Here is a 26,680-nt window from a genome sequence, read left to right on the forward strand (position 1 = left end):
GGGTCTTCTGCCTGTCTTTCCTGCCAAGGCACAGAGTGTTTTCTGCAGTAGGACTAAGGTGGTGACATGATGCTGTAACACCTGTGACATTTTTTTCATGTTATCAATTCATTAATCAAACCCGGGGTCAGGACACTGGGAGCCTGACTGGCAGTAGAACATCCTCCCTGTTCACCATTCTGCTGACAATTCACTCCAAGATGTCTCCCTGCTCTCAATCACCCTTTCCACTCTTCTGCAAACTCATTTACAAAGTAATTCCTGACAACCAGTGTCTCACTGAGAATGGTACCTAGACTGAAAGAACTAATTTAAATCGATGATGTGACTTCCCCTGAAAACGAAGCATGGAGAGGTTGACACCTGGCACTACAGAAAAGGCCTCTGAACTGCTGTGCCAGTACTTTCCACACATTTAGGCACTCATCTTTGAACATTTTGCTCTTCATGTCTTGAAAGCACTGATACACAGGATGTTCATAAAACTACTGTTCCAGAGAAGAACTGCAGGATTTAGGCTTCCCAACACAGGAGAAAAAGACACTTCCATGAAGAGAGGTCCGACTTCATGATACTTACATTTAGTCAGCAAATTGCTCTGCTACTTGATGTGAATAATGGAGAAGCTGGGCAGACATGCCTATGAACACAAGAAACAGGGCTGCCCCACATCATACAGGGAATAACTCCTTACTAGGAGAAGCCAGGAGGAAAACACTTCCTTCTAAATGCTTGACTTCAGGGTTCTGTTCTTGGATTATATTGAATCGACATGGAGATACAACTCATGCCCAAGAAAAGGAATGCTTCTGATGCTTTTTGACATAGCTCTTCTCTGTGAGTGAGACTGGCATGCTCTGTCTAAAGGAGAACACCTCACATTGGAGGCAGCAGCATTCTCTACTCACGGCAGAAATTCCCATTCTGTACTGGGAGACAATGAGAACTCATCATACAGCAGAGGCAGCATACTGCATGACATGAAAATGAACCAAAAAGCTGTGAGGCAACATGACTTCAACCCCCTAAAAGGAAGCTGCTTTGAAATTCTTTCTACAAATTCAGGGCAATGGAAAAGAGATCCATGCCAATCTGGTTACTGGGGCTTGCAACTGCACCCAATCTTCTTAGAAGTACCAAGGTGAATGCTCAGTAGAACAGCACTGACCTAGAACTTCAGCAGCTTCCGTTATGAGGTAGACAGAGGACCTTGCATCCAAAGGCAATGCCATTTTTTCCTTCCAGAAAAACAAAGGATAAAGACAGGACCAGTAAATACCTGAGGATTACTGGTAATGTCTCAGATTTATTTTTCACTGCCTGCTCATTTCACTCTGACACTGAAAACCTAATTTCTACAATGCAAAGTTTTACATTTCTTCATGTACATAAACACAGAATAAAGCTACAAACAGTTAACTTGGGAGACCTCACAGGCATTTGAAAAAGACACTTTGCTGCACTCATGGCACTTGTCTGGTGCAGAATCTAGTACTTACCACTTTGATGACTCCGGCATTAAGTACTGGTTTAGCAGGCTAGTTTCTTAAAACATAGTGAGAAAAAGAACAATTGTTGACTCAAGGCCCACACAGGTGTAGAAGCAGTTACCTTCAACTTGCAGAACAATGGCCACATAAATAAATTCTTCAATGACCTCAGGCTATGGCCTGGACTCCAGTGGAAAGAGGCTTAACAAAATGCTATGCCAGAGTAACCACATGCAAGTAATCCAGCAAACACCACATGGGACAGCATGGGAAGTCACACTACAGCCTAGAAACATAGATTTTGAACAGTGTGGAACCAAAAGACTAGTTTTACAAGGGGACTTGGGGATTATTTCAGAATAAGAAACTCAGCCTTAGGGTTAAAGAAGAGCAGTACAGTTTGCCCCAAGCTCCACTTGTACAGGCTGGACAAACCACCAACTCACAGGTCATTTATGAGGAAAGTTATGTGCACCAGAGCAAACTGCTGCCTTCTACTGCACTGGAGACTTCAAAAATGAGGGGGTACTACCTGTGATACCTGAGCAGCCAGACTTGTTTTGCTCATTGCAAGATGCAGAGATCCTGGGACTGAACAGAAACTCAGGGAAATAGTGCTGGTAGGAGAAGAAAAAAAAAAAAAAAAACAAAAAGGGAGGTTGCCTGTCATAACCAGTATAACTGAAACATCTAGAACAATTTAAACAAAGTTTAGGGAGTCAGTTTCCAAGGAAAAACAGCTGCCGCAAAGGAGGATAAAGATGAATTTCCAGTGGGAAGACTTTCATCTCTAAAGTACTGAGAAATTCAGCAGTTTGCAGCAGTGGGACACAGGCCAAACAAGCCTGTTATGTCTCCATGCATGGACAGAGAGGTTCCTATCAAAGCATGACTCTGCCATGGCCAAGGCAGAGCTGTGATGTAATCTAAATGCTGCTTTGCAAAAGGTTAATTCATTTAGCCAGTGAAGGTATAAATCTTTCAAGACTTGGGCAAGAGAGACCAAAGAATGGAAGTCAAGAACATGTCTGAAAGCTACTGCAGAACAGCTAGGGAAAGTGTAAGAATTAAATTCTCACTTCACTTTTGTCAAATTGATCACCACCAAATGGCGAGATGGTAATGAGCAGTTTCCTGCCTGGGCTGGCCAAATGAAATAGAACTGCATTGTACTGGTCTTCTACCAAGGGCCAGATGGAAAGAACAGGCAACCAACCAGCCCATCTGCAAAACAGGTCAGATCCCATAGGAGCAGCAGGAAGGTGTTCAGCTGCTCTGTCCACAGCGCTGCAGTACTCAGATAATGTTGCCAACCTCTCTAACACCAGGAAAGAAACATTGGTTCCTCCCTGAAGGTAAGATGACGAGACAAAGTTCCTGGTAGGCACAGAGACACTCACTACGTAAGAGGACAAGGTTGATATGATGCATAAGTTCAGGCTCATGTTCCTCAGGAACACATATTTGGGTAATTACCTGCCCTTACACTGATAGAATTTATATTGCTTTTGAACATCTGCTGCTGACATTGACTACAATGTGACAAAATAAAAGCTGAGCACAGCAGATGATGCTATAATCTGTAATAGACTCACTGATTGTCATAAACCTAACACACCAAATCACAGTTCTCAGCAGTAATTTTCCTAATTCTTTCATGCAGTTCAATGTCCTGCTGTGTACAGCTTTTCAGACATAAAGCCTAAAAGAGCTGCTGCACACATGCACAGTGATTTTTTGATACCCTCACAAGAACACACAGAGAAATCCATGCCAGGAGGAATGATACAACTTGCTGGCCTGAACAGGCCAAACTGAGGGTAAGCAGAGCTAAATGCTGTTCTGGGAAATTAAGTTCTCAGGCCAAATCTGCAGACTTGTTAGCTCAGGCTCATACACAACTGGGGATGGGGGTCAAACAACTCAAATACGAAACCCAGGTTTTAGCCATTTACCAATCATGAGTAACAGATTTAAATTTAACTTTTCACCATATGTCTTGGATACCATAGAATCACAGAATCATGGAACGGTTTGGGTTGGAAAGGATCTTAAAACTCATCTTGTTATACCTCCTGCCAGGTGTATATACTCACCTACAGGTGCCCCTGTAGAAGGGACACCTTCTTCTAGACCAGGTTGCTTCAAAAGCCCTGTCCAACCTGGCCTTGCACACTTTGAGGGATGGAGCAGCCACAGTTTCTCTGGGCACCCTCTGCCAGGGCCTCGCCACTCTCCCATGGAAGCTCTTCTCAGTATTCCAATAACCCTGCCCTCTGACAGTGGGAAGCTATTACCCCTTGTCCAAAGTCCCTCTCCAGCTCCCTTGGAGTCCCCCCAGGTATTGAAAGGCTGCAGTAAGGTCACCCTGGATGCTTCTCTTCCTCAGGCTGATTAATCCCAACTCCCATAGCCTTTTTTTTTTTCTCTAATGAATTAGATTCTATTGTTGGAAAATGATCGGATAAAATTAAAGTGCTTCTCTTTTTTTTTAACAAAACCATTACCTTTTCCCCTTAGTGCCCTATAAATAAAGTATCAAATAATGTTTATCCTTTTTAAATCTGCAGATCTGCAGTCTTACATGCTTCATTCTTGCTGGACATTCTTCAAGAAGAAATACATCACAATAATTTCTGCACAGACTGAATTCCTTCAGATTTTGGATATTAAGTTCAGATTCCTATTATCCAAGACACGGCCATGCTGTTTCAGTGTCCATTTCAGAAGAACGATTGGGAGTGTTTTTCCACCGGACAAGTTAGGTGCTCAGACAAGTATTCCTGGCCTTCACCTTCAGGGTTCCCACGTTCAGGCTGCATTTTGCAGGAGGATGGGGGAAATGATCGGTTCAGGACAAAGGTAAGACAGCCCCTGAGCTCAATCCTTTCACATTTCAAGATGAACCAAAAGCACAGAATCGAAGCAAGAATATTTATGAATTTATATACCCTTTACGTTGATGTTTTTTTTGTAAGTACGGGCACTTTCAGGAGTCACTCCTCGGTGACTTCGCAGAGCCTTCACCAGCGCAGCAGGACCGGCACGCGCCGAAATCCGCGCGGAGCCTCCGTAAGAATTCAGCGGCGGGATCCTTCCATCCAGATGGGTCCTGGAGCCGCTCCCGACGTTCGGGACCGGCGGGCCTCACCCACTCCGACCTGGCATCCAGAAGTCACCGGCACCGCGGCAATCGAGCCCCCCGGCTCCGGCGAGTTCGCCCAGGGTTGGAGGGGTCTCCCGCTCCCAGGCCACCTCACCGCGCAGCCCGGCCCCACTACAGCCGCTCCCCCGCCCTAGGAGGCCGCGGCGGCCGCTCCCGCGGCGCTGAGGCACTCGGCTGCCACCGGCACGGAGCGCGGGGGAAAAAGAGGATCCCGCGAAGGGCCCCGGAGCGGCCACGCGCACCGCACTCACCAACCTCTGCCGCTCCCACCCGGCCGCGCGCGCTCGTCACGCGGCGGCGCAGAGCCCACATTGGCCGCGCCGCGGCACGTGCATCACGTGCCTCTTCTTGGCCAATGGGGGGCAGCCGCGTGTCTCCGCCCCGCGGGGGCAGTTGCAGTGCCGGGTGCGAGCCCAGCGCGGCGGAGACAAAGCGGGCCCGCACCGCACCGCACCGCACCGCACCGCACCGCACCGCACCGCACCGCACCGCACCGCACCGCACCGCACCGCACCGCACCGCACCGCGCCGGCGGGGCGGGGCGCGGCATAACAAAGCGCAGCGCCGACTGCTCACCCGGCGGGGGCCGTGACCGGCAGGGGGCGGGGCGGGGCGGGGCGGGGCGGGGCGGGTTGGGTTTGAGGCGTACACGGCCGCCGGTGCATGCGGCGCGGGCGCAGGCCCGATGGCGGCCACTGCCGCCATGTCCCTGGGCAATTACAGCAGCCTGAACCGGGCCCAGCTTACCTTCGAATACCTGCACACCAACTCGTGAGTACCGGCTGGGGTGAGGCGGGCCCGCGGCACCTGGCCTGCTTGGGGCCCCAGCGCAGTGTGATAGGCCTGGCCGAAGCCACGCGGGCCGGTGGGCCCTGTCCCCGGCCCGGACGCTTCGTGGTCCTTCCGGGGACCGGCTGTTGTACCGCCGGCAGGTCCGCGGGTCACGGAGAGCCGTTGTGTGGGGACAAGAGGCCCCGGGAGGAACGGGGAGGCCCCTTGAGCAACCAAACCCGCATGGCTGGACCTCTGCAGAGCAGTGTATGCACTTTCATGCCGACCACCATCCATCCCTCTGCAGCATCTGGCTTTGTGTGTGACTGAGTGTTTTGCAGGTTTATTTTTAACAGGATTACGATACTCTTTTTCCAGTCAGGTTGTTGCATGTCGCCAATGAATCCCCCAAAATAACACCTCTTGAGAAGAGGCAAAGCCATTATTTAAGATGAGTTTCTTGTGGGCGCATGTCTAGAAAATGAGAAGCACCATCAGGGAGCAGCACTTAAGTGGGGTCAGGCGCCCATCAACACCTGCCTGCTGCTCCTAAGCCTTATAATAGCATGTATAGAAGAGATGGAAGAGCTCGTTCTGCCCAAACTGGAAGAACTCTGTGGAAACACTTGGCATTGCTTCATTTTGATCAGCTGATCATAGGCTTAAGGTTGTCTGGTGATGTTCTGTGGAAGAGTTGACTTACTGTTATCCATCAGTAGAAGAATAAATAAAGTGTAGGTTTATCTTTTTGTTTCCCTTTTCAACACGTGAAGGATCACAGTGGTCTACAGCAGTCTAAAGGAAGCACAGAAGCATGGGCAACTTGGTTTCAAAGGATTTTTGTCTCGTTTTGTTGGTAATGAGATACATCTGCAAAAGCAATGCAAGAGCAGTTAAGACTAATCTCATGTATGCGAAGACCATTACAATCCATTTATATTTAGAATCAGGAAAGTAATGGGCTTTGAACAGGGAAATAAACCTAGTACTGGCTCCAAGTCACATTTGAGTCTGCTCTTTAGTTTGGCTGGTAGCAGTTGTATATGGATTGAACAATCTGGTGCCTGAAGATGGACAATACTGAGCCATGTTGTGGTGCTGTTGTTGATTTGTGAAATTCTCATGTCCAGCTCCAGAAGACAATATTTTTTTATGGATAAGAAGACCATGCAGATGATGGCAGTGCTCTGTCAGCAGCTTGTGTTTGCCTGCAAAGCTCCAGAATTCTGTCCATCTTCATAAGAAGATAAAGCCTGTGCTAAAGACTGAGTTGTTGTTGCTGCTGCTCTCAAGTATATTAAAGCTACTCCATGTTGTCATTGTGCTTATGCTGCTGTCTGCTTGTGGTGTGCTGCATGTGTGCAGTAATACCTGCATTACTGAATTCTTGGAAAGAGCTGGAAGCCAATGCTTGGATAAGACAAAGCTGGAGCTCCTTGTCTGTCATGAGCAAAGAGCCTTTTGAGGTTATGGGAATCAGTGCATAAGTGAAATGCTTCCCGAAGAATGGCAATGGGAGTAATGGAAGTAACTATAAAAACAAAGAAAGTACCAAACTAACCCATAACAAACAACTTCTCCTGCTCCTCCAGTAAAAATAAGCAAAAAAGAAAAAGAGCCAATCTCCAAATCAACCCAAGGCCAGTATAGGGATTTTGATAGAGGAGACTGGTCTCCTGTCTCCTCTGGACTGCTCTCTTGCTGAGGAAGATCATCCCATCTTCAATAAATTCTAGTTCAATGCTGAGTGTGTTCTCATAGTCAAGGAGGTGGAAATTCTTTAAATTACAGTGAAAGACCAACCATCTGGCTGCTAGGGTGCAGAAGAAAACAATGCTTTTTTTCCTCCCCCCTTCCTTTTTAAGACCTTCTTTCAGAAAAGCTTCCATACATCTGACTCAGAGCACTCAGTCTGAAGTGCTTTACAGGAGACAGTTGATCAGGTCCCTGAGGTTGAGGACCTGCAGCAGTTCTTTCCAATAGCAGCTTAATGCTTACATATCTGATGGCACGTGGAGCCAGAGCATCTACAGCATCTACATGAATCGATTCAGTTGCAATATTTGTTAAAAGTAGAAATATCGCTGTGCTTTTCCAAATGCTTTACTTGATGAATAGCAGAGTGGAGACAGACTTTTTAGTAAGATCTATAGTGATGAGACAGAGGGCAATGGCTTTAACCTAAGAGTGTAGATTCACACTAGATAGAAGGAAGATGTTCTTCCCTGTGTGAGTGAGGGAGGCCCTAGCACAGGGTGCCCAGAGAAGCTGTGGCTGCCCCATCGCTCAGAGTGTCCAAGGCCAGGTTGGATGGGGCTTGGAGCAACCTGGCCTTGTGGAAGGTGTTCCTGCCCATGGTTGGAGGTGACCTTTAGATGACCTTTAAAGGTTTTTTTCCAACCCTTATGTTTCTATGCTGAAGTTCTTTTAAATCCTAGAATGAAAATCAGTGTGCATAAGCACATGAAAATTACATGTGTATTGTTTTATGACTTTCCAGCGTCACCTGCTTGCCTTTCCATTGGTTTTCCTTAACAATTAAATGCTGTTACATTAAGATACTTCCAAAGTTATTCATTGAGATGATGCCAAAAATGTAAGAGACCAGCCAATTTGTATTTGCATATTTTGAATATTTATAATAAAATAATTTAATGATTTTCTTAAAAGTTGAGGACCTGTAATTGTCTTCTAGCAGTAGATAGCCTTTAGCTTGCAACTTATGTGTTGTTGTGTAACTAGAATTGTCCTGGTGAATACAGTTGGAGTGGAAGAACATCACTCAAATAGACTTCAAGATGACTAAATGATGGACTTGAGGAAAACTAGTAATAACAGACCAACAATATTTCCCTACCCCCCTGAAATTCCCTCTTCTTCTTGTGCTTTTTGTCTGTTTTGGACCGAAACAGAGTGCATTACTTAGAGAATGGCTGTTGTTCCTGATGCATGTGCCAAAATAAAACATCTTCCCAGATGTGTCCTCCTTCAGAAGAAAAGTGAAGTCTTAAGTCTCTCATTAGTAATTAGGTACTTGTCTGCAGAGGGAAGACCAACTAGGTTCAAGCAAGAGATTCCTGTAGGAACTTCTCACAAAACAAGTTTTTCTTCCCTTGGGACATTACTCCAAGTGATTTTTTTAGAGGTGTTTGAAGTTGGTCGTGTTTTAGAGCCATCTAACTTGAGCTTTTGTCACCTATATATCAATAAATTGCCAGTGTTGGACTCCCCTTTTAGATTCCTTGTTAAGCCTCCAGTTCTGCATGGAGCTGGCTCAAATGGAAGATGCACATTGTGGGATGATCCAGGCCAGTCTTTGTCTACCCAGATGAGCTTTTGACATTATGGTTTTTGATATTACTTTCCTCCCTTCTATATGGTGTTTCACCCATTGTATGGCAGTAATAGTTGTATTTTGGATACTCTGATGCATGTTGTTGCCTCTGATGATGCCTATCTAAAATAAGCTCACCGTGTTTGCAGGTTACTTGCAAGCTCTGATAGGCTTCATTTTGCCAACAGTTTGTCTTGTTTTTTTAAAGTTGTGTTGCAAGTAAAATAATCCCAAACTTTTTTGAGGAGGTGGAGAAATGGTCACTGGTTGATCATGATGGATGTGAAATATTTCAGGCACTTTTGACTGTAAGGCAAGACCACCAATGGGTTTGTTTGAGATTAGCTGATTAAATCAGGCCAAAGCATTTCATCTGACTTAAGTTAGATATTGACAAGTGTGTTCAAATTCACAAATGGAATAGAAGACTTTTATAGTATATATTCATTTCTGTTAGTGATAAATAGCTGGAGTGAATTTCACTGGCTTGTAGCAAGGTTTCCAGCAAGGTTTCCCTTTGCTTGTGTCAGCACAAGAGGTTGCAGTTTTGGGAGATGGTCGAGATCAGTAGTGTTGAGATATGTGGAGATATTTTGTTTTGCCTTTCTTATCATCTGTAGCTATGCTATCAGTTATTTCGTTCCATCATCTTTATTTGGAAATCCTTATTTGTATCTTATTTGCATATTTTCTTTGAAGTATTCCTAAAATTGTGGAATAAAAGGTGCTCATAAAGCATAGTTACTAGTGCTAAAGCATCCATTTGCTTATGGGTTACTTCCTAAATAAACTTCTGTGATGTTGACCTGTGGAACTGAATAGACACTAGTAAACTCAAGAGAACACTTGAAATCTCCAATCATCTTATATATCTGCTCACTTACCTCACTGTGAGGTATTCACAATGGGGAGGTGAATGGTACAAGACTAATACCCATGGGCTGAGATAAGAACATTTCAAATACTGGAGTGAAGAAATATATGATTATAATAACAGGAAAAAGAGAGAGAGGAATAAACCCAAAAAGTCAATTGATGCTCAATACAATTGCTCAGCACCTACTGACCCATGCCCCACCTGTCCCCCAAGAGTGGGGGCCAGCTCCCCCGGTTTGTAGACTGAACAGAACATTCTGTGGTACAGAATATTCCCCTGACCATGCTCCCCTCCAGCTTCTTGTAGAGCTGACTAGCGCAGGACTCTGAAAAGTCCTTGACTTAGGTATGCGTGACTTGGCACCAGACATCGGTGTGTTATCAACATTATTCTCACACTAAATCCAATCACAACTCTAACACCTGCTGAGAAGAAAATTAACTCTATCCCTGCTGAAACCAGGACAACAGGAAATCTTGTTCAAAGGAAGGAACACCAAGATTGTATTTCTGTGGAAGCTTTCTGATTGGGTAGATAGTCTTCCACACACTGTTCCCATTGGTTTTGTCTCTACAGGAGAGTGGAGATATGGAAATCTCTGTTCCCATGGTTTTAGTGGTAACTATAAAGCCTGATGTGTTTTCTTCTAACTGGAGCTGTGTTGATGGGTTCAGTGTGATCACCCTGAAGATGAATATGAAAGCTTGTTTTATGGTTATTAACAATGTGGACAGCTATATATTTTATGTGTGGGAAGTACCTATGTGTCTGTTCTTGGAAGGCTGAAAATATGAAAAAATATCTTTTTGGTCACCCGTTGGCTGTATGTGAGGGTTTTGTGCAAACTGAAACATGTTGATAAAACTGGTTTCTGAGGTCTTGGTCTCTTCATTGAACAACCTAGAGGAGTAACAAATCCCATCAACTGTTTCTCCATGTCTTTGCTATTAACCTTATGGCGGATGTGGCTCATCTATGTTTGAAAAATTGTTAGATTTTGAAGTTAGGTTGCCAGCTTGGGCATGAAGTGGAGATACGGCATTTATGTCAACAGACAATGTATTATAATGATTTTTATTAGCTGCTTATGTTTTCCCCACTGTCTATATTCTTTCAATGTTGAGGCATATAACTAATGGCTTCCAAATGGGAACTGCTTAAAAGAGGTGGCAGTTAAGAGGCTGGAAACTAAACGTATCTCTTGAGATTGTGCTGAAGTCGTAGCTGGGTTCATTATTTTAGTGTTAAGTTGAGAAGGTGATATGGTACAGTGGTGTCAGAAGACTCTTTCTCTGGATTAGTAGCAGTTGTACCTGCTGGATGTTAACCAGGATCTGGAAGCATTTTTCTGTCACAAATAACTTCTGCAATGGGACTGTGTGCAGGGACTGTGCTTGTTCATAATGTTGTTCATGTCTTTTTGCCCAGAGCGGCTGTGGCTACCACATCCCTGGAAGTATTCAAGGCCAGATTGGACAGGGCTTGGAGCAAGGTGTCCCTACCCATGACAGGAGGATTGGAAATAAATTAGCTTTAAGGTCCCTTCCAACTCACACTGTTCTGTGATTCTATGACAATCCTCATCTGGCCATATTTACTTATAGGCAGTATTTAGTTGCTGTGAAAAGACCTGTCATTGTGCTGTATAAGGACTTCCATGAACTGTTGACTAGGTCATAGGCTGGTTCATTGGATCATCATGTTCTCTTACCATATCTGTGTAGCTGCGATATGTTTTAGACCATAGTGAGCTGCAATTTGGTGCAGACTGGCTGCTGCATGGCTGCCTCTGGCAGACAGTAAATAACTCGTTCTTAGTCTGCTGTCAGCCAAACCATAGTATTGTACCCGTTTGACTGGATTTGTTTAAAATATAGTTGAGATTCTCGTTTATTTAAAGGTCTCTCTTTTTTAAGTGTTGGTGTAACTCTGCTGATTTCTGTTTCATTGCAGAACTACCCATGAGTTCTTGTTTGGTGCCCTTGCTGAACTTGTAGATAATGCCAGGTATGTACCTGAGACTGTCTAATTCCCAAGATAACTTTGGTTAAGATTTAATTCACCTACGTATTAGTTGATCTTAAGCAATTTTCACTTCTAGTAGACTTTACAAGGAAATAGAAGACATTGCTGCAATATTAAGTATGAGTATTTCACTTGCTTCTCTTACATTGCCACATCAACCCCTTAAAAAAGTATTCCTGGAAAGACAGGTTTGAATAAATCCTGGAACAACTCGTATTGGAAAGGAAATTGATAGCAGACACAAGACAGATTTGAAGAAAAAACTGCCTTTTTGTGTAAAGAAATTGCTAAAATAAGTCTTACAGGAGCTGTGACTCTTCTGATATCTAAAAATCATAGTATCAAACATGACAATGAAAATCAAATCAGAAGCGGGATGCTGAAAAGTAGAGCAAGAACTGCTGAAGGAATTTTGACACTTCAGGAGATATGGTCTTTGGAAATTGCAGGTGTTGGGTCACCTGTCTCACCTCTGTGTGGGGGAATCCCTGCTATAGCAACCTCCCAAGTCTTGTGTGCTTTTGTCTTGAGCTAGAGGAAGTACTGTCATGAAGCACTATGGAAGTATTTTGGGATTGTTTTCTCTCAAATGTGATTTGTCACAGTGTGTATTTTGTGATGTAAGGAGCTGAAACTGGGGCATTTTTGAGTTGGAAAGCTTCTATTTAGGGAATCAGTTCTGTGTGTGTGTGTGTGCATGCATGTGAGCTGGTGCTGTGTTCAGGGTTGCAACAAGGTAAGGAAAAGTAGGGTCTTTGGGGGTGGTTTTTCCTTCACCTCTTGATTCCCCTCTGGCTGTGGAGAGGTTGTCTTCTGGGAAGAAGTAGCTAGGCTGGGCTGGAGGAACAAAATTGAAACAAAGTGGCTATGGCATTTGTTAAGTGGGGTTTTGTTACAGCTCTATAGCGCCACGTCTCTAGTCGGCAAAGGTTGGTTTGGGAAGAGGGCAGTAGTGCTGTACATGCTGTACTTTCAAATACAGAGGAGGATGCAGTGTGTGAAGGGCCTCACTTCAGTGATCTTGTAATCACAGTTTCCTGTAACAATCTTGAATGTATTGGAATGAAGCTTTATGTGGAGTTAATAAACCTTTTGTAGACAGCTCGACAGAAAAACTATAGGTGTTGTTTGTTTTGTACAGGAGGGAGCTCAGAAGTGTGTACTCATTTGATTCCCAGCCCCAGAATGACTTTTATTAGAATGCCAGTGGTACTTCCTGTCACCAGAACTGTTTGTGTGCTAGCAATGTCTTATGCTGGAGTTTAGGTTCAAATAGACAAAATGTAGGACAATGTTTTCTGTCATTGATGACTATGGGGCCTCTGTGGACTTGATCTGTACAGCCAGTTATTTTGGAAATGCTTATGTACGCCTGGATTTTTAGCTTCGTTTCTGTTTAACGTTTGGATATCAACTGTGGTTTTATTTCTTTGTAGAGATGCAGATGCCACGAGAATAGACATTTATACTGGTAAGTCACACATGCTGCTTCCTTGCATGTCAGCAATTAAGTTAGTAGTTAACTTAGATTTAGGCTGCAAATGTATGTTGTCCTGGATTGAATGAGAGCGAGAGTGCTTATGCCCAATCTTGGGGTCAGTACTGGGCCCTTCCAGACAAGAAAGACGAGAAAGATATTGAGTGGCTGGAGCATGTCCGGAGAAGGGTAAGGGAGCTAAAGGAAGGGCCTGAAGCACAAGTCTGATGAGAAGTGGCTAAGGAAGCTGAGGGGCTCAGCCTGGAGAAAAGGAGGTTTGTGGGGGGCCTTCTTGCTCCTACAACTCCCTGACAGGAGAGTGCAGCCAGGTAGGGGTTGGACTCTTCTCTTGCTGACAGGAACAAGAGAAAACAGCTACAAGTTGTGCCAGGAGAAGTTTAGATTGGATATTAGGGAAAATTTCTTCACTGAAAGTGTAGTCAGACACTGGAACAGGCTGCCCAGGGCAGTGGGGAAGTCACTAGCTACCCATATTAAAAAAATGTGTAGATCTGGTGTTTAGGTGCATGGTTTAGTGAACTCAGCTGTGTTACATTTGTGGTTGGACTTGGTGATCTTAAGGGTCTTTTCCAACCTGAATAATTCTATTGTTCTACCATTTCTTCTGTGCCATAGTGCCTGTTGTCTTTCAAAAAGGAATGCCTTTACAAATATCTTGGGGAAGCAATTAAGTCAACCTTCACCTGAGGTCAGGTGAAGTGAGTTGCTCTTCGTAGTGGATGCTAAAAAACTCCACTGACACAATACAGTTTTGTAGTGCAGTTTTGTAGTGAAGAAGTTCTTAGTCATCCTGTAACAACAATCTGGTGCTCTTTCTTACAGCTTAGCCATATTGCACGTTTAAAAGTCCTATTTGTTGTGTTACTTTTGTTGTTACCACCAATCCCATTTTATGGAACTTTTAACTTCAGCTTATGGGAGCAGTGACTTACTCTTCTCTTGCAGAGCGACGAGAGGACCTACGAGGTGGATTCATGCTATGTTTTTTGGATGATGGAACAGGAATGGATTCAAGTAAGTGACAGAAAGTTACACCTGCATTTGCAAGCTGAGGTTTCATGTTGTGGTTTAAGTTGAATTAACAGCTTAGTTCCATTGAAAAGGACATGTTCCATGCCTGTATACATGTTTCTGCCTCTCCACTTGCTCTTTCACACCATATATACATATCAAACCATTTACCTCTTCCATTGCAGAAAGCTAATCTGGTCAAAAGAAAATTGTTTTGCTGCATTATAGAGTTGGGTCAGCCTGGCTTGAAGTTTCCCTGTACACTGAAGTTGGCCTTGGGGCTGAAGGGAGAATAGTGGAGCAAGAAGGGGAAGAACAAGCACAAGGTTTGATAGCATAAGCCTTTTCCCCATGTGGCTGCCAGATGATCATTGTATCTCCGCTCTAACCAGGTGTGCCGTGGCAGAAGTTAAGGTTCTACTTTGAAAACAGTTTGCCATTGTTTCATCATGGACATTGTGTTTGAGATCAATACAGGACAATATAAAACCTCAGTAATATGAGAATATAGCAAATGTATTTCTGCCTTGTAAGTATTGCTGTAAATTAGTGTTGTATCTGGCAGGAGAAAGCTAAAAGCTTTTCTGCTTTACTTTAGCATCAATGAGCAGCACCGTCAACCCACCTTTGAGTCTTGAGGACTGGTAAGTCATCCTGTGAGGAGTTCCGTGCAAGGCAGAAAAATTAGGTGAAATTGGAAGATAAATTTGTAGAAGACAAAGGAAATGGGTAAATAAACCAACAACTAACATTTTTGCACTGATTCCTCAGTACTTTAAGTTCCTCTTGTGATATTTTCATAGTTCAATCCCAGCTGGCAACTCAGGCCTACACAGCTGCTTACTCCATCTCCACTGGGACGGTGGAGAGAATCAGAAGGGTAAAATGTGAAAACTTAATGGCTTGAAATAAAGACAGTTCAGTAGGGAAAACAAAAGCTATGTATGCAAGCACAGCAAACCAAGGAATTAATTCCCCACTTCCTATGGGCAGGCAAGTGTTCAGCCACCCCCAGGAGAGCAGGCCTCCATCATGTGGAACAGTGACTTGGGAAGGCGAATGCTGTAAGGCCACATGTGCCCCTCTTCCTCCTACTTCTCCCTACTTCCCCAGCTTGTCTGGTGAGCACTACACCAAGTTGCATGAAGCTTGGAGCAACCTGGTCTAGTGGAAGGCTTCCTTGCCCATGGCAGGGGGTGGAACCAGATGGTCTTCAAGGCCTGTTCTAATCCAAACCATTCTGGGATTTTATGATACTGTTTGGTATCCCTTGGGTCAGTTGGGATCAGCCATCCCAGACTTGTCCCCTCCCAACTTCTTGTGCAATCCAGCCTGCTTGCTGGTGGTGCAGTTTGAGAAGCAGAAAAGACATTGATGCTGTGTCAGCTGTGTTAAGCACTTATGAAAACCCTGTGTTAGCAACACTCTTCTCTAAAATACAGTCCCATGTAAGTTAGCATGGAGAGATTGAACTTTGTCCCAGCCCAAACCTATATAGATATGAGCATTTAATTCAATTTAATTTGTGCTTTGATACACAGATTTGTGACTTCTGTGGATATTCTCAACTCAGAGAGAAAGAGAAAGGTTTTTCTAACCAGGCGAGAGCCTGGGAAGCAGTTGGGAAAGAATGTAAATAATTCTCTAATCTATCTTGTTGTTCACATTGTTTATAGATATGTTCTGCCACCGTGCGTCATTCACTGCACACAAATGGTGTGAGATGTTTTTACTCTAAGACCAGTGAAATTAGTCCACACAATGTTCTCTATATATAGAGCGGTACATTTAAAATAAATCAGTTCATTCTCTTTGCCTTCTAACTTGGAGTCTTTTCGTTCCCGTCCTGCTCAACAGCGACAACTTCCATAAAGGAATTTGGTTTGAACTCTAGATACCTTCTGTATATTCTTTGGAATGCAATTAAGGATGCTAAATGGGTCTCCCAAGAGAACTTTTTTGCCACCAGTTTAACTGAAGGAAACAATAAAGCCCCATTGATAAAAAAAAGCTCTGAGATTGAAGTGTGGCCTTCTGATAATCCTTAGGATCAGGGAGAGGAAAATAGAACCTTCTCTGCCTGTGTTGAAAACTGCGTGTTTCTCTGGAAGGTGCCAGATGTTTGTTCTAATGCCACAGAATTTCATGGCAGCTTGTATACAGTTATTGCTTCTGTAGTGCTGGTATTGTGACAAAATGGGATTTAAGTATTGACTGTTGTCTTGGTTTAAAAAGACAATTTAAGGTGGATGCTCTGAAATGAGTTTTGTCCCCTTAGTTTTAACCAATCCCTTTCCACAGGAAATAAATGTGTAAAAATAAGTGAAAAAATGACAGTTTACTAACAAGCAAAACAGCAACAGGCACAAACTAACAGTAAATAGTGACTAGATACAAAACTCTTAAATGTCATGGACTCCCTGGGAACAAAGAGAAACTCAAAATGGCAGAGTGACATCTTTCCCCAAGATGACACTTGCCGTGGGCAACTGTGTGTGGGGAGACAAAGGCAAAATGGCGGCAGCCCTCCCTCTTATCTCTCTGGTGGCAGCAGCTCCATCAGTGTATACAGCTGACATGCTCTGGCAGCTGGTACTCCGTCAAGGACTAGAACCTGTGGAAGAACTTCACCTTCATCTTGGTGGAGGATGGCAGGGCAGCCAGCTCAGACTCTGTGACTTCTTGCATCAGCTTGATGCTGCTGGCAGCTGCAGCAGCTGCAGGGACTGGGGTCTCTTCACTCCTTCTAGTACTATGTACAGCTGCAGACAGATGTTGCAGAATTCACTCTGAAACAGTTTTTGATTGTGACATAGAGTGTCCCATTTTGTAGCAACAGTTGCTACTGTTGTGAGCACAGGAAACCTACCTGAAACAACCTCCTCTGGAGGTCAGAGAGAAACAGAGGAAAAAAAATCCCCACAGCAGAGCCTCTGCCTTGAGCAAAAGCTATGAGAAAAAGGTCTGCCTGAATGCCTCGACTTTAAAGAGCTTGACACTCACCTGCCCCCACCCCAAACCCTGTGGTTCTGATTCTGGCCACACCACTGAGTCTTAAAGAGACTTTCAATTTTGGGCATAGATGGGTATGAAATACAATATTTGGGTTACCCAGGACAGCTATTAAGTGGCTTCTTTTGACTAATCTTTCAGCTAAATGTTGAAAAATTTTATCCTGATAGCCTGAAATGCTCAGTAAAGAAGATTGGCAGATACTGTGTGTTGCAGGGGTTATTTCACAGCGCTATGCATTGTATATAGCAAGTACCATGTAATTCATTCCTTTGACTGTCTTGATGCTTGACCAAGGGCAGCCAGGTGAAAGCTCTGTGCTGCACCAGTTGCCTGTCAGCATGGATGGAAGCAGCTAAGGAGAGTCTTTCATTTAAACTCGCTGCATGGGGCTCTCTGGTTCTGTCCCTGGCTATAGGGATATGAGCTTTAATTTCTCATAATGCAGGGTCTACCAGTTTTAAAGATATCCTGAAGATCTCCTATCTGACTTTAAGAGATGTCAGCAGAAAACTTTTTATTGGACTTTTCTCCCTCCATACAGACTTTGCTTCAACAGAAATAATGGATCTTGGAAGTGTTTTATTTTTGTGCATGATAACTTTTATTAGAAATTGTTTTTATCGTACATAAAGCTGACATGTTAAAAAGAATACCTCCATGACTTGCTGTAGTGCTGTTGGAGCCCATGCTAGCATGGGATCTTCCCAAGTCAACTGGAAGGATGGCTTGGAAGGCTGCATATAGCGCCATCTGGGGATGGTGAGTGAATAAACACAGTTGCATTTGGGCACTTCTGAACTGAGGGAAGAGCTGAAGGGCTCAAGTTAACTTTTCCAGTAACACATTCTTTGTGTTACTCTGTCTTGTTGCTGTTCTCTTTGGTCTTGTTCTGTCTTGGGCAATTCTAGATTTGTCTGGCGGGCTCTGAAAATAGAAGGATATAGTGAGGCAGTTGGTCAGATTTGATTGCTCTGTCTGATGACTTCTGATTAGCAAGCCAAATGACAACTCCTCATTTCTAAAAATTAGGGGTGTTTGTCAAGTGATTCCTGCTACAGTTGCATTCAGTACTCACTGCATTGGCTCTCTTAATGATCACTCTGGGTTGTGTGGTCTCAAGATCAAAATACTCATGCTGAAAACATCTCATGAGTTACCATAAGGTCCAAGGATTCAGTGATGTTCCAGGACAGCTCTTTTCAAAGGAACCATCATGTCCTGCAGAGAGATATCAGAATTATAGAATCTTCTGAGTTGGAAGGGACCCAGAAGGATCATGAAGTCTGTCTCCTTGCCCTGCAGAGGACACCCCAAATTCCCACCCTGTGCCTGAGAGAGTTGTCCAAATGCTCCTGGGGTTCTGTCAGGCTTTGAGACCATGACCACTGCCCTGAGGAGCCTGTTCCAGTGCCGGACCACCCTTTTGGTGAAGAACCTTTTTCTAATTTCCAATATTAGTAAATATATTATTATCCAGTAAATACTCTCTGCCCCCAGTACAGACAATAATAGTACTGGTCCAAAACTTTGGCTCTTTTGTAAGGAACTACATAGGAGTCCATAGAAAACCAAACAATAGATCTCATGCAGCATATCAGATTTCTCATACTATCAGTGAAATCACTACTCAGGCTTGAAATTTTACCTAATGCCTGGCTCTGGAAGATCATTTGTTCCAGCCTTTCCTGAGAAAGGGAAGAGATGATTTAGCACCCTGTCTCCAGTGATGGGGAACTCCACCACATACCTGGGGAGGTTGTTCTAGTGATTGGTTAAATGACTGATTGATCTCTAAAAAATATCTTACTTATTTTAAGAAGAAACCTCTCCCAATGCAACTTTTTTTTATTGCCTCTTTTTCATGTGGCTCCTAGGGAAGGGTAGCCTTTGTAGCTACCCTTCAGGTACTGTAATACTATGATGAGATTCCCCCTGGGCCCCCTCTTCTCAAGGAAGGAAATCTACTTCTTCTCATAGGGCAGTTTCTGCAGCCTTCTGATCATCTCCTTTGCACCCTGTTCAGTCTGTCTGCATCTTTCCTGAATTGAGCAGACAGAACTGGGCACAGTACAGCATGTAGGGCCTGACAAACACAAAGTTGAGTGGGATAATCACATTTCCATCTCTTTGGCAATGTCCCTGTGGATACAGTCCAGGATCCTGGCTGTTGTGGGACACTGCTGGATCATACTCAACTTGTTGTCCACCAGGACCCTTCCAGCAAGGCTGCTTCTCCCAACCTGCAGATTCCAGTCTGTACTGGGCTCTTGGGTTATTTAATCCAGGTGCAGGACTTTACAGTTCCCTTGAACTTCAGACACAATGTTGCTTGCCCACTATTCCAGCTGGTCCAGGTGTCTTAAGAAAGCATTCTTTATGTGCCCAATCGACAAAGCTGGTGAGGATTCAAAAGCACCCCTCTGTCCAGATCCTGTCTGGAGATGTTGAGCAATGTGAGGCACTTCTTACTGACCCCAGTATCAGTCCCTGGGGTCTCTGCTTGTGACAGCCTGCCAGCCGGAGTAAGAACCATTGATGATCACTTCTGAGCATGACCCATGAGCCAGTTCCCTACTTGTTTGGTATACTACTTGCCTGGTCTGTTCCCAGTTTGTCCAGGAACAGGCTGTGTTAAACTGTGTTCAACACTTTCTTGAAGTCCAGCCAAACAACACCCACTACTCTCTCCATATGGACAGAAAGTGCTGCCTTGTAGAAGGTGACCAAATCAGTCAGGTGTGACTTGCCCTTGTAAACCTCTGAAGACTTAGCCCAGTCACCTGCCTTGTCTGGCTTTTGATACTTTTTAAGAGGGCTTATTCTGTTGCTTTTTGAGAGATTGAAGCAAATAGATCAGGTCTTGCTTTTTTTCAACTGAATTTTTGAAGTTTGGAAGCTCAAAACAGCTTTTGTTTTAATGGAAGCAGTTAATTAAGTAGTAGTGTCTTGGTTGTTTTATTAGTATTTTAGTATTTAGTATGTGGCATTTTAGTAGTTGCTTTATTTGTATTTTAAAAACACTGTTTATCCAAGGCTCACAATGGTGAGGAACACTGTTTAACTGGAACTCCAACTCCTACTTTTAGAGTGTGTACACACTTGTGTGTGTGGACAGTGACTCTTGGGGGCCACTTTCAGGAGAGCAGTCTACACAATTCTCAGGAGAAAAATGTCTCTTTAATCTTGTTTGAGGTTAAATCTTTAACCTAAACATTGATATTTCCTCTAAAGTTAACAGGTTTTAAAAATAAATTACAGGAACATATGTCAAAGTGATTTGTCAGTCACTGTCTGTTTCCAGTCATTGCCCCATGTGGGGTTGGTTTCCTGTGTTTGTTACAGTGACAAAGGACCTCACAGCATTTCCCTTGTTCCCCTCTCCTTGGGAAAGTTCAACCTGGCTTTAGGCTAATTTCCCCCAGGTAATGAATTAAATCCTGCCATTTTGAGTGAATTTCTTCAGCTTGTTTTTTCTCTTCTTTGTTTTTGCATAGATCTCCCTCACCTATTTTTCTTGCTGGGGAGTTTGGCTTTTTTAAATCCAGTAACTCTGAGATACAACAAAACAAAAGAGTGTGGCTAAAATAGCCTTAAGTGAAACACCCTCCAGAGCTTATAAAGAGCTGGGAAAAAAAACCTGTGTCTTGATTCTTGGGAGGCTATAAGTATTAAATCTCTCCTAAAGACAGCCCGGAGAGAGGGGCTACCTCACATTCCCCTCTGCTCAGCATCACCTTCATCCCTCTGACCTGAAAGAAGAGTCATAATAGGGTGGTTTCAGACATCCAACATTGAGTGATAAACCTTCTGGTCACCTTTCCTGAGAGGGGAAGTGCTTTGGATAATTACTCTTTATCCTTTTTAGGCTTCTAAAAGTTTCTTAAAAATAGTCACTGAAAAATGCTTGTAGAGCAAAAAGATTCCAATAGTCCTTCTCTTTTTAATATCCCCTATCTACTTTCCTTACCAGGCTTTAAAAATAACATAGTAATAGTAGTTAGAGTAATAATAATTGGATGATGATGATGATCATCATCATCACCGGCATCCTTACCCAGATCTCAAATACAAGACATTCCAGTGTTTTCTTTCTTTGGCTAGAAAATACTACAGTAAGCTGAAGGGAAGACAGAGGTACCCTTATCCAGTCCAAAGCTGTTTCTGGAATAGCTGTGGAGCTCCACTGAGAACAACTGCAGTTGAGGCAGCAAGGTGTTTGCACAGATGTTCTCCTGTATTTGTGTATTTGAATATAATTTCAACTGCAAATGGCATTCTGACACCAGCTCAGTGATGTCATGTCAGACCAATAGTGTTAGTACTGAATATTTTACTGTAAAACTGGTCAGTGCTGATAGGTCTGTGTGAGTCTCCCGCATGCTGAAATCTAGCTTGTCCATGGGCTCAGCCTCCCTGTAGTTGCCTTGTGGGGTGAGTGATGTCTTGTGCTCCCTTATAGCTTGTGTATGCATTTGTTTTTAGCCCTGACATTAAGGCACTTTGTGTTCCTTGTATCTGGAATTAAACTTGCTGGTGACATGATTACTATCTCTTGGGGGAAGGGAAAGGAATAATTCTGTCCTAGTGGTGATGTTAAAAGGCTTTATCCCTTGAACAATAGAAAGGCTGGAACTAAAAATGACAGACCCTCTCAGCTGTAAAGACATTGTGTCCTTTCATTTTGTCCTGTGCTAATGAAATCCTCTGCTAATTGCTGTAGGACCTGCTTATGTTGACTTTCTCCCCAGCTGTCCTGCTGCCAGGGCTCCAGCAATCTCCTGCCAAAGTTAGCTTGTGTCCTACTAGTGCTTTAATTAACCAGAGTGTTCAGTTCAGCACTGTGAAGAAATAGCAGTGTTTATTCTGGATTCCTGACCTTTTTAATAGTCCTGACATATGCTCTAGTGCTCTCAAGTGTGTTGTGTCAGTGGGACATGGGATACAACAGACCCACTGCATCTTAGGGTCTTAATTTATGAGAATTAACAACTGTGGTGGACACAGTAGATAATTTTTGTGGATTTTTTTCTTTTTCAAAAAGAAACATCTTCATGCAGTTCAGATGGGACAGTGAACTAGGCTGAAACCTAAAACTCTTTCTGTCAGCATCATGGCACCTGGACAAATCTTCTGGTAACATCAATGCCCTCAAGCAGCATGTATCTCACAGGGCTCTGTAGTACAGCTTCAGGATGCAGCTTCATCTTGGGCTTCTGGCCTCTTTTCTGGCCTATTTCCAGTGGTGAAGGAGTTATCTTCCTTCTCTATCTAAAAGATGTGTCTGTGTGTGTCTGTACACTGAAATAAGCCTTTTTTGTTCCCTGTCTCTTGTTGCAGATGAAGCTGCCAGTGTTATCCAGTTTGGTAAATCGGCCAAGCGATCACCTGAGTCCACTCAAATCGGGCAGTATGGGAACGGCTTGAAATCGTAGGTACAACAAGAGCCAGCCTCCTGAGGTTGGGGAGGTCATAGTCTAGGTGATCGATGTACTTTTTGCTCAGAGGTGTGTAGCTTTTTTCCCAGGAGAAAAAAAAAAAAAAACCAAACCAGGTGAACTCTAAGATCCTCTGGTTTGGTAGACAGGAGCTCTCTCAACATCTGCTGTAGTTTTCCAGCAGCCAAGAAGGATCTCTACAGCTGACAACAGTGATTTGGCACTATGTTTGCATAAGGCAGAGGGTACAGGTAAGAGCTTGGGGAAAATAATGGAAGAGCTTGGGGAAACAAAATGGTCATCTCCCTGTTACAGCCAGGTAGTAAAATTTGAGCAAAACAGTGCTGCAGCCTTCCAACAGGAAAGTTGTCTGGTGCAAAGCAGATGGACTTAAACCTTTTCTTTTTGTTCTTAAACCAAACCAATGCAGAGAGAAGGGGAATGATGGAAGCAATGTGAGGAAGAGTAGGATTAAGTGCAGAGGAGCACAGGTAGGAAAGGAATCCTACTGGTTGGAGTGGATTTGCTAGGAAAGATAAAGAAGTTTGCTGTGTTTTTGGGAAAGTTACAGGGCTTTGTGACTTATTCCAGCTGTTCTGCTTTGTGCTCACCCACGTGGCTTGATTATATGCATCCTATTGGGAAATCAGTGAGACTCTGTAACCTGGGGGGAAAAAATTAGGGGATCTTGAGACACTGTCGGTTCAGCTGCAGTGCAGGACAGATCCCAGATCCTGATTGTATGCTTCCAGGACAGATCTCTGTCCTTTCTTAACCTTGAGCAAGAGGTGTGCTTTATTACATCTGAGAAATGCTGCCTGAAGCCCCAGCATGCAAAAGGTAGGTTGTGGTATCGCTGTGGTATAGACTTAAGCCAGTCTGAAGAGAAATGCACTGACAAAACACCAATACTTCTTTCGATACAATGTTAATTGTTACCTGTTAAGGTGTTTTGAATCAGCTTGGTAACAGAAGACAGAGAAGAGGCAAAGACACAATTTGGGATAGGAGAGTGGGGAGGAAGAGGGGACTGTCCCTTTTTGTGACAACAAGCTGCTAAGCTGCCTTAGCTGAAGTGTCAGTAAGGCTTTAGTTAGGTTAGGAAATTAATTTTCTGTCTCCAGACTGCTGCACTTGATTCTGGGTACAGTGAAATGAGGAATGTGCTTGCTTTCTCACTGACATTTCTGCTCAGTTATTGCCACATCTCACCTCAGTTGTCTTTTAATTTTTTTTTTTTGTTTAAATTTTCTACATAGTATGAGTCCACAATGGTGTGCACCTTTTAATTGTGACTGGTGTTAAATGTTTTGAAACATTGTGAAAATGCCCAGATTGATATGCCTTCTGAAAGGAATGAGATGTTTAGAGAGAAATGGTAGTTGCTGTTTCAGCCCTTCTGCCTAATTCTGGTTTTGGCATCTCATAACTGAACATAATGAGAAGAAAGCTCAGTAATGTGGCCTGCATTCTGAACAGTGTGGTACATCAGGTGTAACACATAGTTTGACCTCTTCTACAGCGGTTCCATGCGGATTGGGAAGGATTTTATCCTGTTCACAAAGAAAGATAGCACCATGACTTGCCTCCTCTTATCACGGACATTCCATGAGGAAGAAGGCATCGACGAGGTTTGCGTGTACTTCTTGTAATGAACTAATATAGTGAATGCTGCCTCATCTGAACTTGCCCAGCTCTCACATAAAAGTCTGTGTCAGGGCTGGTTTTGACTCTGGTGGGATCAGTGTATGTTTTTCTTTTGGCATTATGCTGTAGGGCTTCTGCAAAGTCAACAATTTTTTTTTCCTTTTGGTTTTAATTCTAATTGAGAAATCTCTCTAGAGGAAAGCAAGTTTGAAGGGCTTGTTTCAGTCACTTAAAGGTGTGCTTATGCTAAGTTCAGGACATGCCCAGACATCTTGAATTTTCCTTTTCCCACAAAATTTGAGTTTGAGAAGTATTTAATTTTACTGCTCTAATTTGATTTTGTGTAGAGAATTAAAGGTGTTCGAAGTTGCTACCCACAGGTCATTAACTGCAGGTGTGTCTTCTTGCAGATATTTTTGATTTTTAATAAAAAGTCAGTGTAGTTCTACCTATGAAAAACTTGTATATTTTAATAGATAACTCAGGCATTGTTGTTCCAGGCAAGGTTGATAATTTAAATTTGTACTGGGATGGTATCTCAGAAAGCATCTTCTGGTATAAGGGAGGGATTGAAGGGAATTGTGCAGAGAAGCTGGGGAGGGGCAGTGCATGCTGGCAGCCAGCCTATGACTGAAGCAGGTTGGGAAGAGTAAAGTAAGTCTAATTCCCACAGCAGCTCTGCCTACTTTTTTTGGCTTGACCACAGTTCTGGAATGGGATTTGTGTCCTTGATGTGCAGCTGCAGTTTATAATTCTATCTATATTTTTACTCTAAATGGCAGAAACTTCCTTGCTAGCATCCTTTAAAAAAACAAAGACTGAGATCAGGATAAATATGAGTGAAGGATATCTGAGTTCAAGAGAGGAATTAAGCCAGAGTGGTTTTTTTTAGTATTATGAAAGTTGCTACATGGGAAGCAGAAAAAAAGCCATTGAGTGTGTGAGTAGCCAGTATTATACATGTGACTTGGGAATGGTTCACTCTGAGACTGGTATTTTAAGAAGGCAACTCAGAGGCTGGCAAAGAAGGTCTGTGAGCATTTGACAGATATGCAAACTACTGAATGAGCTGGAAAGGGCTCTCATGGTGACTTAGGGGGCTGTCAGGAGGAGTAAGTCACTGGACCTGCAGGAGGGGCTGACTGGAGTGGGAGAACCTGAGTCTCTCTCAATACAATGGGATTTGCAGGTCATCATTCCTCTACCCACCTGGAATGCACGGAGCCGTGAACCTGTGACGGACAACATGGAGAAATTTGCTATCGAGACGGAGCTCATTTACAAGTATTCCCCTTTCAAATCAGAACGGGAAGTCATGGACCAGTTCAATAAGATACGTGGTGAGAAAGGTACATGTGGATGGTGCACGTCACAAGTGAGGTATTTGGGGTTTGGTTGGGATTCACCTGGTTGACTTGTTACTTGCTCAGGCACCCTGGTGATCATCTTTAACCTCAAACTAATGGATAATGGAGAGCCAGAGCTGGATGTGACTTCTGACCCTCAAGATATTCAGATGGCAGAAACACCCCCAGAGGGAACGTAAGTGTGACTAGTATAACAGGCCCTGATCAAATTTGGTGTAGGGCTTGGCTATATACTGTGTGCATGGGTATTTTTTTAAGATTCTCTTTTTGTAGTGAATTAGAGAATTTAGAAGATCTGTAGTTTGTTCTTAAGCAGTTTGGGGTTCATATATGCGTCAGCCCCTGGGTGTTGTGGCTGTGTTTGGGGTGAATGCCTGCACTGCTGATCTCAGCTTAGCCAAAGCAGAAGACTCAGTGTCCTGTAGGCACCATAAAAAAAGGAGCCCTAAGCTTCATGTTTCATTTTCTACACCTATCAATGATGTTTTCATCAGAATGAGAGCTGGTTGTGAGTCAGTGCTGCTCCCAAATTGCTGTTCAGTTTTGTGGCAAAACATGAGGTGCTGTGCAGGTCAGCCTCTGTGGGTGGATGGTATGGAAAGCAGGTGGGGTGTATCATCACATCTGTCAGGGAGCAGGGAGCATTTCTCCCTGCAGAGGGGCAAGAAGGATGTGCTTAGAGAGCAGCTGGAAGAGCACAGGCCCCTGTTTAGAGAGAGCTGAGTGTTTGCTGAGTTGATCACCTGTAACCTGAAAACAAAAAACTGAGCTGAAATGAGCTAAATGCTTGATTAAGTCCCAGAGTTCCATGGGCACACCTAGCAAGCTTTACCTTTTTGATGAGATTACATGCTTCTTCCCTGCAGTGCTTGAATTTTCCATAGGCAGTTTCAGACCCTGTAAAGCAGCTCTGTTTATGTATTAGAGTGATGTCACTGAGCAAATTCTTGGGGCCCTCCAAGGGATATCAGCATCTTTAATGCCTGTTTGTAAGGCAGGCGTGATTACCACTGATCATTGCCTCTTCTTTCTGGTGTTGTGGTA

The 26,680-nt window shown here is 43.6% G+C and overlaps 1 protein-coding gene across 8 annotated transcripts in view; it reads left to right on the top strand.

The window, feature by feature from the left end:
* Positions 1 to 5,301: 5,301 nt before the first annotated feature.
* MORC2 (MORC family CW-type zinc finger 2) overlaps positions 5,302 to 26,680 on the top strand; it is a 52,220-nt gene continuing 30,841 nt past the window's right edge. For 4 of the 8 annotated variants that reach the window (XM_053959841.1, XM_053959843.1, XM_053959842.1 and 1 more), the window contains exons 1-8: positions 5,302 to 5,427; positions 11,592 to 11,645; positions 13,100 to 13,134; positions 14,107 to 14,175; positions 22,525 to 22,615; positions 24,145 to 24,253; positions 25,459 to 25,618; positions 25,700 to 25,811. In XM_053959841.1, the coding sequence (XP_053815816.1) occupies positions 5,342 to 5,427; positions 11,592 to 11,645; positions 13,100 to 13,134; positions 14,107 to 14,175; positions 22,525 to 22,615; positions 24,145 to 24,253; positions 25,459 to 25,618; positions 25,700 to 25,811 (716 nt within the window). In that variant the 5' untranslated portion in view covers positions 5,302 to 5,341. Of the gene's footprint in view, positions 5,428 to 11,591; positions 11,646 to 13,099; positions 13,135 to 14,106; positions 14,176 to 14,379; positions 14,902 to 22,524; positions 22,620 to 24,144; positions 24,254 to 25,458; positions 25,619 to 25,699; positions 25,812 to 26,680 lie in introns of those variants that run through there. The other 4 variants (XM_053959845.1, XM_053959847.1, XM_053959846.1 and 1 more) reach the window with 4 other exon arrangements.

Source organism: Vidua chalybeata, chromosome 18 (assembly GCF_026979565.1).
Source record: "Vidua chalybeata isolate OUT-0048 chromosome 18, bVidCha1 merged haplotype, whole genome shotgun sequence".
NCBI classification, from domain to species: domain Eukaryota; kingdom Metazoa; phylum Chordata; class Aves; order Passeriformes; family Viduidae; genus Vidua; species Vidua chalybeata.